General features: G+C 34.4%; 2 protein-coding genes across 3 annotated transcripts in view; both read left to right on the top strand.

Annotated features, from left to right (window-relative positions):
• Nucleotides 1-9,409, top strand: part of LOC119832813 (dopamine D2-like receptor) — a 114,254-nt gene extending 104,845 nt beyond the window's left edge. For both annotated transcript variants that reach the window (XM_038356586.1, XM_038356585.1), the window contains exons 5-9: nucleotides 3,108-3,295; nucleotides 3,826-3,921; nucleotides 4,837-5,001; nucleotides 6,937-7,115; nucleotides 8,960-9,409. In XM_038356586.1, the coding sequence (XP_038212514.1) occupies nucleotides 3,108-3,295; nucleotides 3,826-3,921; nucleotides 4,837-5,001; nucleotides 6,937-7,115; nucleotides 8,960-9,171 (840 nt within the window). In that variant the 3' untranslated portion in view covers nucleotides 9,172-9,409. The remainder of the gene's footprint in view (nucleotides 1-3,107; nucleotides 3,296-3,825; nucleotides 3,922-4,836; nucleotides 5,002-6,936; nucleotides 7,116-8,959) is intronic.
• A 3,927-nt stretch (nucleotides 9,410-13,336) lies between these two features.
• LOC119832812 overlaps nucleotides 13,337-14,731 on the top strand; it is an 18,380-nt gene continuing 16,985 nt past the window's right edge. The window contains exon 1 of the mRNA XM_038356584.1: nucleotides 13,337-13,586. The gene's annotated coding sequence lies outside the window, so the exon portion shown is untranslated. The remainder of the gene's footprint in view (nucleotides 13,587-14,731) is intronic.

The following is a 14,731-nucleotide window of genomic DNA, read 5'->3' on the forward strand; positions in this document are numbered from 1 at the left end:
TCTAGTTTTTTAATTTTTCTACGAATTTCCTCATCCGTTTTTTCCGATTTCCTTTTTCCCATTTTTTGCCGAAAATAAAGCAACTGATCTCTAAGAGACGTGCGAAGGCTTGAGCACGGAAACGCAGAATGATCCTCGCACCGTAACGAACCGTTTACGAAATGATGGGGTGCAGTGGTAGGGGTATAGCGGTATTTAGAAGTATCGTCAGAGTTGCCATTACAAAAAAAAAAAAAAAAGGGAAATAAATTTAAAGTTATAAATATAAATTTAAATTAATAATATTTTAACTTTAAAAAACCGTGCAAGGCCCAAGCTAGATACGCTACTACATCACGTTAAGATAAATCGCAAAGAATGAAGCTGCGAAACATAATAAAAGATAATAAGCTTATTCACAATACTAATTGAAATGCATTTTAATACTACTTTAATAATTGAAGTAAAAGATTCAAAACATATTAATATTTAAACTAGCTGCGCCCCGCGGTTTCACCCGAGTAAGTCCGTATCCCGTAGGAATATCGGGATAAAAAGTTACCTATATGTTATTCCAGTTGTCCAGCTGTCTACGTACCAAATTTCATAGCAATCGGTTCAGTAGTCTTTGCGTGAAAGAGCAACAAACACACACACATCCTTACAAACTTTCGCATTTATAATATTAGTAGGATTTTAAACAACACACTGAATCGAAATCACCATGTATAAAGTACAGATTATTATTCCGTGTGCGTTCTTTCCGTTTCGCCAAAATAATACATTATTGGAAGTACGCTTGATCTGGAATTCGTATCGTTTAAGTAAAATGTCTCAATTCCCAAAATTTTTACTCCTTGAATCATTTATTTACCATGATTGTTTAAAATGTCTATTTTAAATCTGAGGTCCTCACTACTGAGCCTCCGCCTGTTTTTTTTAAAGCTCAACCCATTATGCTAGAGCACCGATGTAGATTGTATGTGTTAAATAAATTTATAAAGTATAATATTTAATTTGAAATGTATGGAGTTGTAATTATGCACAATTTTAAAGAAAAAATATACGTTTCGCTCGTATTTTAATATGAACAACGTTGTGAAGTTTTAATTAATTAATTTCGTGACCATGATTATGCATGGAGTGAAATTTTTAAATCTAATTTATTTATTTATTTATTTTAACATCAAAAAAACGCTTACTACGATTTTAATCACACATTAGAAAGAATTGAATGACAATCTGTATGGTTTGATTACATATTATACGTTGCTTGCTAGACATAAAAATAATGTATGTATATGACATAAAAATATTGCGAATCGGATACTACTAAATAGGACTTGGCGAATTAAAGGAGCTTATCGCTGAAGCTGAAGAGTTTGTTTATTTGTTTGAACGCACTAATCTCGGTAACTACTGGTCCGATTTGAAAAATTCTTTCAATGTTAGATAGCCCATTTATTGAGGAATGCTATAGGCTATATATGTACCACGAGCGAAGCCGGGGCGGTAAAAGATATGGCAAGATTATTCAAATAAAATTTTTTGATACATTGATATGATTTTAAAAGAGTAATTACAAAGTTTCTTGCCCGCTCTCCTCTGTACAAAGTGCTTGTAGAACTACAGGTTTTTTTTTCGTATTAAATATATATTTCTATATTTATAGATTACTATTAACCGACTTTCAAAAGCGAAAAGGAGGAGATTCTATAATCATCTGTATCTATTTTTTTCATTGGAAGTTTTGGTCAAATATGTATTACCTAATTTAATAAAAATAAACCTTCTGTTTCTGTTTCAAGTCCTATTTCACATGAAGTAGTAAGTTACGTGGAAATTCACACTAAGGAAACCTACCATTAATTATTCAGAACTACAAAGCTTATAGCTACATGATTCATTTCAGACCCAACCTCTAAATAAGGGTTTAGGACGAAATCTTAACTTATGATTTAATAATTAAGCTCGGATAGAATTTCAAAGGTAAGGACGAAATTCTGTCTTATATATATATATATATATATATATATATAAGACAGAATTTCGTTCTTAGCGATAGTGCATTTACACATTGGTTCGAAAAACGAGGCAAATACGACTATAAAATATATAAACAGTGCAGCAGTTATTTGATTTGAAATTTGTCTGTTTGAATACGAATGTTTCGTCGAATATTTCAAAATAACAGAAACAGTTCAGTTACCAAATTAGAAATATAAGAGAAAGTATTGACAAATTTTGAAAGAATGGGAAAAAATTTGATCACGAGGCGGATGATCAAAAAATTTTTCATTGCTATAAAACTAAATATTAAAAGAGAAAGTATTTCTCTTTTTTAAGTAGCATAAACATAATTTGATCCTTCCCGGAGTCCGCAGGAAATGAACACAACAAAATTACGCATAGTTAAAGAAGAGGCAATTTTTTGGCAATAAAATAACTGCCTACGCCGAAGTTAATATCATATTTAATAATCCATAAATTGAACTTGTGAACTAGGCCCGTTTGTCATGAGATTCTCATTTCGTGTTTCAGTTAAGAGCAATAAATTTTAGAATTATAATAACTGACTGCTCGTTTTATTTGCAATATGAGCTTAATAGACGCTATATTTCTTAGGTTGGCCATTACAGGTTCATTTCAGTCGCTAACCTCCCGCGGTTTGTTTGACACGAATATTAAACGTGAAACTGAGAAAAGTTTGAGTCGAACTTAACCATTGAACTGTATTGAGGTTTGGATACATATACCTATAACATAGAGCAAAATTCATAGAGACAAAAGTTTCTTTAAATATCAGAACCGTAAATAACATCGCCTTTAATTTGTCCAAGTACCAATTACTTATCTACGCAAAATTGAACGTTGTTTAAATTGATCTGCTAATCTTGCTGGAGGGGAGGTTTAATCACCATTTGACACGTGGTGAGCAGTAGCGTAGCTAGGGGGCCAAGGGCCCTGGGGCATAGGGAAAGAATCGGGCCCTCCTCCCCTCTTTGCGCCTTCCTCCCCCCTTTCAAAGCTGAGGTTAGAGGGCCCCTTGAGCTCCGGGGCCCTGGTGCACTGCACCACCTGGCCCTATGATAGCTACGCCACTGGTGGTGAGACATCCATCCTTCCAGGCGATACGTCAACGAGCGAAAAAGCAACGTACAGCGAAAACGTCATCCACCATAAGCTCGGCTATGTCCTCCGGGCCCACAGCGGTGATCATTGAGAACGTTGCGCAGACGCACCGGTACGACGCACCGTTGGAGGACAGGCCGACAAACACGGCATCGGCAGGGAGCAACGATGATGATGATGACAAGTAGGTATTGTATGATGATTTTGTGTTTGGTTTGGATTTTGAAGGCTTGGAAGTTGATAAACTGTGTGGAATAAATTTTACTTAAAATTTTGGAAGACATGTTGGGCAGAGAGATTCTTTTCACTATGTTGATGATATCAGAATCGGTTTCCTTATCTATTCGTAAACTCGTAATAAATGATCAGAGTTACATCATCATCAGTCCTTAGCTATCCACTACTGGATATAGGCCAGAGCCAAAGGCACCCAACTGAGCCCGGTCGTTGGCTGTCAAAGTCACACTGCTATTAAAAGCTAGTATTCATAATTAAAGCTTTGTATACATCTTAATACTAGTAGAATTTTGATTAAAATCATTCGATAAACCGGATTTCGATAATTATTTTAGTGTATTTTTAACTGTCAGAAAAAAAACCTTAAATAATTGTTGGACAAAACGTCTATTTAAAGTTTATAGGACGAAGTCGGGTCAAAATGTTTGCTCATATAAATGTTTGTTTATACAACTATTATCTTGCATTATTCCGCAGTTACGACAAATCCGAAATGGGAGTATACGCTGATGACTTGGCGCACACGAGGTCTGCAAGATTCATGCTCGCTGCTGTAGTGGAGGAAACAGGCCTGTAAGTGAGGAAAGCAAGAAAATATAACAATAATTAGCATACCCGGCCACGCGTTGTAATTAAAAAGAGTTATAATTAAAAATATCGAAATAAAACTATCCTATATCTTAAGTTGGACCAAATTACATATAAAATGCCAAATTTCTTCAAAATCGGTTGAGTTGGTGAAGAGTTCATTGGGAATATACATCACGACACTCGATTTTATATATTAAGATGTTGGTAACAGAGATTTTTTCCATGTAGATATCTAAAAAGAAATTTCGTTCAGTGTCAAAAGTTATTTATTATTTAGATTACATTTGCTTTTTATATTACTACTAGCTGCGCCCCGCGGTTTCACCCGCGTAAGTCCGTTTCCCGTAGGAATATCCGGATAAAAAATAGATGTTGGCCGATTCTCAGACCTACCCAATATGCTTACCAAATTTCAGAGGAATCGGTCAAGCCGTTTCGGAGGAGTATGGCAACGAAAACTGTGACACGAGAATTTTATATATATAGATTATATTTACTGTGTTTCCTGGCTCATTCCCAAACAAGCTATCCGCTCATTGCATTTTACGTAGAGTAAATAAAGTACATCAATCAGAGTGATTTAGATATGTTGGTAAATATGAAAAGAGATAGATAGGCAGATAGATCGTTTACTTAAGGGCATATTTACGAAAGCTAAAAGTTTGTTTTATAATGCCTTAAAAATTGATCCAATGCATAAAAATAGTGTATGGATATGCTTCTATGAATAAACAATTATTTGATAGCGTTGAAAACATAATGCACCATGTGACCCGATACAAAAAAAATCACAAAGATACATATAATTTTTTTTTTATGTTACGTATTTTAGCTCCGTCCCCTTAAAATAATGTTTTTTTATCAGGGTTTTTTCAATAATATTGTACTTATTTCTAGAATTATGGCAAACCTAGCGTCCCCCATTCCAATGGTGGACCCGAACACTAACAATGACTCTGGTTATGTCCCCTCCAACATGGACGTGGATAAGGACCATTCACCCCCTCCTTCACCCAAGGGCGGGAGAGGGAAGAAGGAGGAAGCAAGGAAGCCAGAGTTGAAGTGAGTCCATATTTGCATCTTATTTTTGACATGTGTGTGTGTGAAATACAAGAAAAATAATATTGCCATTTATATTTTTGTTGTGTGTTTTTATTCATTGATTACTTTCTAAGTATCCATTTATAAAAAAGATATGGTACTACTTGTTTTGCTTGCGATTTATGGACTGATATGGGCGGAGTTTCTCTACTAAAACTCTTTACATAGACAAAAATAAGTAACGCTTCTTATATTTGCCTATGGGAAGAAATAAATAAGGAAAGAAAAGTATTTTAAAACACGCACAGAACAAAAACACACAACAAGAGATTATAAAAAAATAACATATACATATAAAGGAAATATAAGTTCAATATATAATGCTATTTCATTTTTATAATACGTTTAGGTTAGACTTAATATAGTAAAAAGGAAAATAAATACAGGAAATGAACTGAGTACTGAAATTTTCTCCTACCAGTATATAAATATCTAATTTTTAAAGAAAATTGTATATTTCACTAAAAAGTGTTTTGTTTATAATAAACTTAAATTAATTAAAAATTAAATCTAAATTAAAGCTTTCTTACAAAATGGTTTTTATGTGTTTAATACAGCTGCACGTTTACACACACTTCTTTATCTTTTGTTTTAAAAAAAAGAGGTAACATCACCAATAGAGGCATGAATTTAGCCTTATAAATGGCTAAATGAATAGTGAATGGCGTGATTGACCCAATATTGTTTACAAACACATCTTTCCCGCGCAATTGAAGCGCCATTAGAATTAAATTCGAAATTAAAATAATTCAAAAAACCCGCGAATGAAGCGACCGAATCGCAAATCGCAATCATAATTCCTTTTAACGCAAAAACCATTTCCTTGAGCATGAAGGATGATCCGCCATCTGGTGGACACTTATGGAATAATGTCCCTTAATTGAGCGTACAGTCGGGAGAGAAATACATATTTAATTTTATGATTAAAAAATATTATGTTTTTGTCTTGATTTATTTTTGTTTATTTACACTCTGTTTATATGAAGTTTGTGTTATAAGTACATGAATCAATGAAATGTATGAAAACTCTGACGCAGATGATAAAACTATCGTTGACTACTGTGTACTACTGTGTATAGTTTCTCAGTTCTTAGTAGTATTGACTTCCGAATCTCTTGAAGAGTCTAGAAGGGTCTAGCTTATTGACCAGATAGCTATAAATATCCTAACGTTACCCTTTATACCAGAATCCAAACAAAGATGGTGAAAACAAAAAAATAAATCCCTTTTAATACACACATAAAGAATTAAGATAATGAAACTAAAATAAACATTCATAAACAACAATTAATGGCAAAGAATCAATTCATATTTTGTCCTCGAATGTACCTATAAAAATTGAACGGCCTTTGTTAATTTTGTACAGTCGAGAGAATAAATGCGTTTCGAAAATAATTATTATGCAAAATATCATAATATTGATGAATATTTGCATGACAATAACATGGCATTTTCACCGCAATTGCTTTCGGTTTATTATTTGTGAAAATACAATGAATACACGTATTACTGTGGTATTATCAATGATATTATACATTATAGAATTGAAATTTTAATCTGTTTCTGACAATTTCCACGCACAATATTACGCGTCCTTATCGCTCTCGTGTCTAAACTACATCGCTATCTCTGTCTTCACCTATCTTCCGCAATCGGTAATAGTTGTAAACTGGTTGTATATTAATTTCATTTGCCGGAATTACATGGAATTAAATCATTGGGAGCACAGGTATTAAATTAAATAAATACGTTAATCGGTACCTACGTCGTACGTACTATCGGTAACATAAAAACTAAATTTGAAAAAAACGAGTCCAAAAATGGAAACTTCTTTAAGTCTACTAAAAAGACTTCGTTAGCCTCGATTCAGAACTGACAGCTCATAATCTTATCTAGGAAAAAGCTCAGTCGTCTGAGTAACAGCTCCCTCATCACGACTCCCCGGAGACGGTTTAGGTCGGCGGCATCAGCAGCCCGGTTCACGATATTCCGAGCCAACAGAGCCGGCAAGATGAGAGCAAAGTCATTCGCCAAGAAGGAGAAGAAGGCGACGCAGACACTGGCTATTGTTTTAGGTGAGTTGGTAGGGTAGGTCCAGGATATAGTATTAAAAAGAATAGTGGCTTTATAACCATCGTTCTAACCAAGACTCAAATGGTCAGATCCATGTCTTTGGGACATTCTGCAGACTAAATTGACAAGCATCTTATTGAGTGTCTAATCTTTCTGAATTTTAATATATTTCAAGAAGAAAGTCAGTGTTGATATCTAGTTTCTAAAACAAACTGATATCAACACTGACTTTCAGTCACATGCTGAGTCGCAGTGTTATATTTTCACATAATATTTATATAGGCTTCTTACAATTCCATAGTTATCCTTACTTCTATACTTATATTATAAACGAGGTAAAATTTGTTACTATGTATGTCTTTGAGTAGTCTTCGGAAGTATTTTCACTAATTGAACTTCACTATTCATTCACTATATATATTTTGGAAAACTTGCAAAACTCATTTTCGTCCGAACAAAATTGAAGTTATTTTCCAGATTAATAATATAACTGTTAACAACCTTTAAATCCCCTTTCAAACTATCGGATTACTTGAAAAATAAGTGTAAAATAAATTAAGAGGACCCTCAGGCAGGTCAGCGAAATGGGATCTTTAGAGTTTAGACCCTTTTCAGAGCACATATCCATCATGTAACATAACACATACTTATGAACTTTCGTTATTCATTTCTTATTATTCCACTTTGCGTCGCAATATTTTTATCAAATTCATGAGAATTATATACTTCACTGTGCTAAAAAGTAGCCCATGTCACTCTCCAGCCTCCTAGCTATCTCCAGACCCATACATATATCATATATAAATACACGTAATATTATTAATGTCATCTCTCCATAATACTCGGGTACCTCCAGAAAGAAAGCACCCGGTCTTTTGGAAGGCTTACGTGGGGACACAGATCCAACACGCAGAGGCCCTTTAGAGAATTTAATGTGTTGTGGGACACCAGCCGCAGCCTGCCCATGACTGCACTATAGAGATACAGCCCTGGGCAATCCGCGGCCGATGTAGGACTATTGCAAAAAAATGGCATGGAAAAAACTGGGCTATGGAAAGGGGGTGTTCGATGGATTGGTAGGTTGGGTCTATGGGAAACTATGGGCCTTTTCAACTTCGAAAAATTGAAAAATAGTGGCAGACGGTGACTTGCCAGTTCGGTCGATGGGCTCCCAAAAAAGTTACCTAAAATGGCAACAAGGGGGCAACACCAGCTGACTGGCTAGGGGTGTAGAGAGGTGCGGCACCGGTTTCACCATCGCGGGCCCGCAGGCCCGGATTGGGTTTCCCCGCTATTACGCCATTAGACACTTCCACCCCCGAGAATATAGCTCTTGCATCTCCACTCTGGACGGCCAATTAAGGCAAGCCAGAGGTGGGGGATCCTGAGCCTCGTCATTGTTCACTCCGAACTGCCTCCGAGACAGTCCGGAGGTGAGGACAGGGACCTCCCCCGGGAGAACTAAGGACCGCGGGGGCGCTACTCCCCGTCACCTCGCCACAAGGTGCCCTGCGGGCTTAATGTCATTATTATTATTAATGTCATACCGGGCAACTGAGCTGGTGGTTCGCCTGATGGTAAACGGTCACCACCGCCCATGAACATTCTCAGACCTCTGAAAATGCGCTGCCCGCTTTTAAGGGATATGGGATAAGGAAAGGATTGATGAGTGGAAAGAAGGAATGGACTGGGAAGGGTTAGGAGAAGGAAATAGGCCTCAATAGGCGAATATACTCTGACACTTGATTAAACAAAACAAATTGGTCATAGAACATACTGAAATTTTATCAGACCCTAAGTTTAACATGCAAAGCCTCATGCAGGTGCATATATTTCCCTTTTCCAGGTGTATTCCTCTTCTGTTGGGCGCCGTTCTTCACCTGCTCAGTGCTGGATGCCCTGTGCACCAAGTTCGGTCTGAACTGTTCACCAGGCGTCACGGTGTTCATCCTCACCACTTGGCTTGGTTACATCAACTCTTTCCTCAATCCAGTCATCTATACGATCTTCAATCCAGAGTTTAGGAAGGCGTTTAGGAAGATACTGTATTGTTCTTAAATTTTTGAGGGTTATAAGGATTCTATGACTGACTTTTACACTGTGGCCGTTTATTATATTGACTGTCATTAATTTCGTCTTCACATGTCCTTTATAGATATAACGAAAATTTACAATTTTTCTATGTAAACCAAAGAAATTGTACGGGTATTAGTTTATAGTGTTTATGTTAGTTTTATGTATATAATTTAATACAGTAAAAACCCGTTTTCCGTAAGAATGCGTTTTCCCTTGATAGTGCTAGTTGTAGCTAACACTACAACTAATTCCAAGTATAAAACGCGTTGAAAAATATTATGTACAACAAAATGTCTTTAACAGTATCATTTATTCATATTTTTTTATTAATAACTAGCTAGTTGCAGCTGCACCCGGCAAACGCTGTTCTGCCTTACTCTGATCATTTAGAGGTATGAAAAATAGATGTTAGCCGATTCTCAAACATCCGATATGCACACAAAATTTCATAAGAATCGGTTAAGCCGTTTCGGAGGAGTATTGCAACGAAAACTTGAGAATTTTATATATTAGATTTTAGTTTTAACGCTAGTTAGAACTGGTGGTAACAAAGACGTGTAGTTACAATTTGTTCTAAGTTAAAAAATGCGATATAACGGAAAACGGGTTTTAACTATAGTCTAAGTAACAGTAGTTACATTTTATTTTTAGTTATAGTTTTTGTTCTATGTGAAGCTCCTTTACCTTTAGACAATAATCCATCAAAGAACCCTTTTCCTAGTTAAATGTACAAAAATTATTGTCGTGATCTAGCTATTACGTGATGATTTACGTTTTGACGAAGCCAAACCATCGATTAGTGTGCCCAAAACTGTAAACGTTACTCTATGTCGAAATGAATTGATTGATGTATCATAACTCCTCCTTTTAACGTTAAATTAATGGATGCATGTTTGTTACTTTTACAAACCACTGAACTGATTTTGATGATACTTGGCAACGATGTAGCTGTGTACCAGAATAACACAAGTTTACCTACGCGTCAAAACTGCCTAATCCGGGCGGCACAGCTGCTAGTATAATACAATATTGTTGAAATTTGAATTTATATTTAGATTAAATTTTTTGTTAATTTCAATGTCGAATTTGCACCAAACATACCTATAGGACACTCACGATTTAATGTGTAAATATGTAAAAATCAACTAAAATTAAGTAATTGGTGTATTAGTTATCTAGTTATCTATTATATTTTAATAAGTAATTATCGCTTAATTCCCGGTTGTGACACTTTTTACTTCAAGCAATAATTGTTTAGTTTTCTTATCTGTGTATTGAACGTATACGTTAGCTTATCTGTGGTCACTTAATAAAAAAAGAATATGTTCCTAATTCAAAATATATCGTATAAAAACTCGTTTCTGTATTTTTTAATCTGTTTTGTTGTTTGTAAGGTTATTCTCTAAATTTCTACTTTAAATGATTTTCCGCCTGCTTGCATTTATTCTAAATTACTTACTCTGAATGACTACACCCAATTTAAGGAATGACCTTAAAACTTTATCCCTTCCGTAACGCAATTTCCTCCGTAAGAAAAGAAGGCGAAAAATATCTTATTACTGTGTTGTGTAATCTGTATGAAAGATGTATTTAAATAATGTTTGTAAGACATTGATTATATTATATACGAATTGTAATATAATTTCTTTAAATAATTACAAGGTTCTTGTGAGTATGAAATCAAGTAAATATGTTTGTAAAAACTGTATATAATCTGTAAATATTATCCTTGGTGTTGAAGTAAATGGATGTACAAGTTTATTTTGTGTTTTATTTGATGCAATGATTTTTTATGAACCCATAAAAAATAACTGCAGACCTTTACTAAAGCGACTACAATCTATACATATAATAAATCTGTAGAAGGATCAACTCTGTACTGTATTGAAAATATTGGAAAAATAAATAGCAGGGGGTGTTACTGGATCGATACCAAACCCAAATATGTGTTTAAAAAACAAATTATTTTCATTCTTACATATATCTCTTTAGGTATAACGCAAAATCTATATCTAATGGATACAGATTTTATTTATAGTTTACTTCTTCTACAAGACCGTTTTTTTTAAACATCTATCTATCGTATAAACATACAATGATATAAACATAGAATGACTAAACCGTGACTCCTTGGTACAGTAGTTGACGCGTGACCGTATATCCGAGGGGTCCTGGGCTCGATTCCCCTGGTGGGGACTGACAAAAAAAATGTCTTGGTCTGGCAGGACACAGAAGGTGATCACCTACTTGTCCACAAAAAATCGATCAGTGAAACAGATATATATCATCTGCTCCTTACTCCACTAAGGGACACAGACAGGGCTTTATAAATAACATAGACTACAAATTTTGTTAACACATATATTATATACGTGTGTTAAAACACATGTATTATATACATGTGTTAATCATAAAAAACACAAATCATTAACTTGTGTATACTATCATGGACATAAATGTGCCTAAATATTGCTAATCTAATCGGGTAGGCGTATTTTTTTGCAATGAAGCATAATAAACTTTTAAACCGTGTACTGTCCGCATATGTATAGATTTACATTATTTTTTGTAGATAAATATTATTTTCTTAAATACTACATTGTATTGATCAAGGAATAATGACTTCCTTATAAGATCGTACATATGTGAGCTCTTCAGATTTTTTTTACTAACTAGCGGTCAACCCCGGCTTCGCCCGTAGTATATATATAGCCTATATATAGCCTTCCTCAATTAATGGGCTATCTAACACTGAAAGAATTTTTCAACTACTACTTACTAAATATTAGAGATTAGTGCGTTCAACAAATAAACAAACTCTTCAGCTTTATAATATTAGTATAGAAATTAAATTGACCGCGAAGGCGCAAAAAAAAACCGAAATTTGCTTATTAATAATTTAATGTAAGAAAAAAATTACATTTTAAATTATATCTAACTTATTTACTACGTCCCTCCGGTTCAATGTTGGAACCAAGAGTGTCCCTCGTCTTCGGCGGGGCAGCGTCGCGGTCGTGGATTGCCGTCATCTTTTCTGGAACCGCAGGTGTGCGCAATGTTGCAATCGTTACCGGGTAGAAGTTCTTACTGAGTGGCCTTATGCATCTTCTTATAATTAGTGCGTGTTGTATGTACATAACATAGATTTCAAAGAATTTTGATAGGTTAATTGAGTTACAATAACAATGAAAGAAATCTTCATCTTGAATCTCATAAGTTAAAAAAAAATGTCTTGTAATATCATTTTACGTACAATAAATTATTAAACGAGTACTGTCATAAAAAAAGTGTGATATTAGTGACATTCTAATAAGGGTAATGATAATATTATGTAAAATTTTGTTCAATGACCTTGTGGCTAAAAATAACGTCATAAAACAAAATTCCAAGCAAGTAGTAAATATCTACAAGTGGGTGCAAATTTATGATTAAAAACAAATCGGACAAAGGAATATGAATTTGAATGATAGACATATGTTTATTGATGGTAATTAGTCTCTTATTAGTAAAGTAGGTTGTGAGTAATATCCTACTTACAATGGAAGTATAAATTATGATATTGTACATATTGGTTAAAATCATAAATCGGTGTTCAGTAATACTACCGCCATCTAGTTTATCTCGAATACAACTATGAATTTACATCTTACTTTTCACATGATCATTTCATATAAATCATTTGACAAACTAAAAAAAACAGCTTAAAAGTAATAAATCAAAATGTAATGCACAGTTTTACACAAAGTGACACTGCACTAGACGAATTACGTAAAACATTATATTTGTTTACGTCGTCGACATTTTCAAAACAATAACAAGATGGCGTTCATGATGCCGTACACATTGCTTTGTCACGCCCAAATATAGCTTAACTCTTATTGGTTACGCAGTCTTGTGAAATAGAAAATCATTTTTAATAATTTCTTCAGTGTTTCCAATTCATCAACATCAGGTAAGAGTTTTTATTTCAGGGTTTTCCCTTTACATTATTATATGCAACAAAAAGTGACGTTTGTTGGGCACCCAATGTCTTCATTAGCAAGTGTTATCTATCCGTCTCATTCTTTGCTTTCGGTTTCACACGTATTAAAAAGAGATAGTATATTTGTCAGCTTGTCTTGAAACGGAACAGTGCTTCGTATCAGCTGACAACCAAAGCAAAACAGTCGGTGCGCGACCATCTTGTCAAAACTGGAGTCAGTGACAATAATAAATATTATAAAATGTCCTAAATCGCTCGTTATGACTTAACTATTATATTGTATCTAATAAAGTCTAGTGCATAGTTCATTTCAGTGCTGTTTTTATTTAGTTTGCTATTCATTTTCCTTAATAATTCTGGTTTGTGCTGCGTCAAGTGACGTCATGTGTGTGATACACGTATCGCTGCCGAGTTCGTAAGTTTTTTCCTTTATTACTGTATTAATTACATGAAACAAATATTTATTTCAAATAGTTTTCAATTGGCACTTAGCTATTTTCATTCATAAATCATATGGAAAACGCTAATGCAATACATCTATGGTAGTTTATATGCTGGCAGATTGGAATGCCCTTGAAAATTATGCAGCAAAAATCATAGTTGTTTGTCCAATTGACCGATAAGTTAGAGCATCGCTTTCTATTCACATTAGCGAGCCGAAATCTCAATGTCGCTGAGTGCACATTTTATATTTCCTTTGCATGCCAACACAAAACAAATAGCGCGCTTTAAATGGAATGCTCTCGACGGTCGACTCATAGAAAGTATGCAATGAACATTTGATAATATTATGTGTTTAGCGTTTCGTAAAATGGCTGCCATATTTTTTTATTCATAACTACAAAGTACATAATTATCGTAACACAATCCAAATGGCATGGCAATGTTAATTGAATCCTATCTACCTACCTACATGCTTATTTTTTCCTATTCGGACTCGAGCGTCATAACTCATACCGACTAATAACTATCAGTATTCGCGTAGTGGGCGGAATAGCAAAAACAATAGTTAAATATTATGTCATAATTCAGTTATCTTAACAATCATAGGGTCACAATAGTCGTGTTTCGAGTCACTATTAGTGCGACCGTTTTTATTATTGATAAACAAGTACCAACTATATTTACTGTCGATTAGCTGCTATATAATTTCATTCGGCTATTTTTAAGCTGTAATGCAGTTGCGATAACAAACAAGTTTTTACTTTTTAATCACGTGCCAGTTTACAGATGCCGTGTGTGGATGTATTTAATATAAGATTCGCTTTTGTTTGGCGAAGGACACTTTTTTTAATCCTTTGTTGTTCGCATGTTTTCTCTCGATATTACAATATATATGTGACAATGTAATTTGCGGTTGTACTTTAGTCTTTATTAGTGCATAACGCTGTGACCTTGATAGAAATAGATACTAATATATATGAGTAGGTAGCGCATAGCCATCGCGTCGGTAATAATCGATGAGTATTGGGGTAGGACCGTTGTAAGACGAGTATTTTTATGAAATGTGTTTATTGTTAAAATTAGTTTCTAATCAGAATTTGTATATGAAATCTAGTT

The sequence above is a fragment of the Zerene cesonia genome, chromosome 16, assembly GCF_012273895.1.
Source record: "Zerene cesonia ecotype Mississippi chromosome 16, Zerene_cesonia_1.1, whole genome shotgun sequence".
Lineage (NCBI taxonomy): Eukaryota > Metazoa > Arthropoda > Insecta > Lepidoptera > Pieridae > Zerene > Zerene cesonia.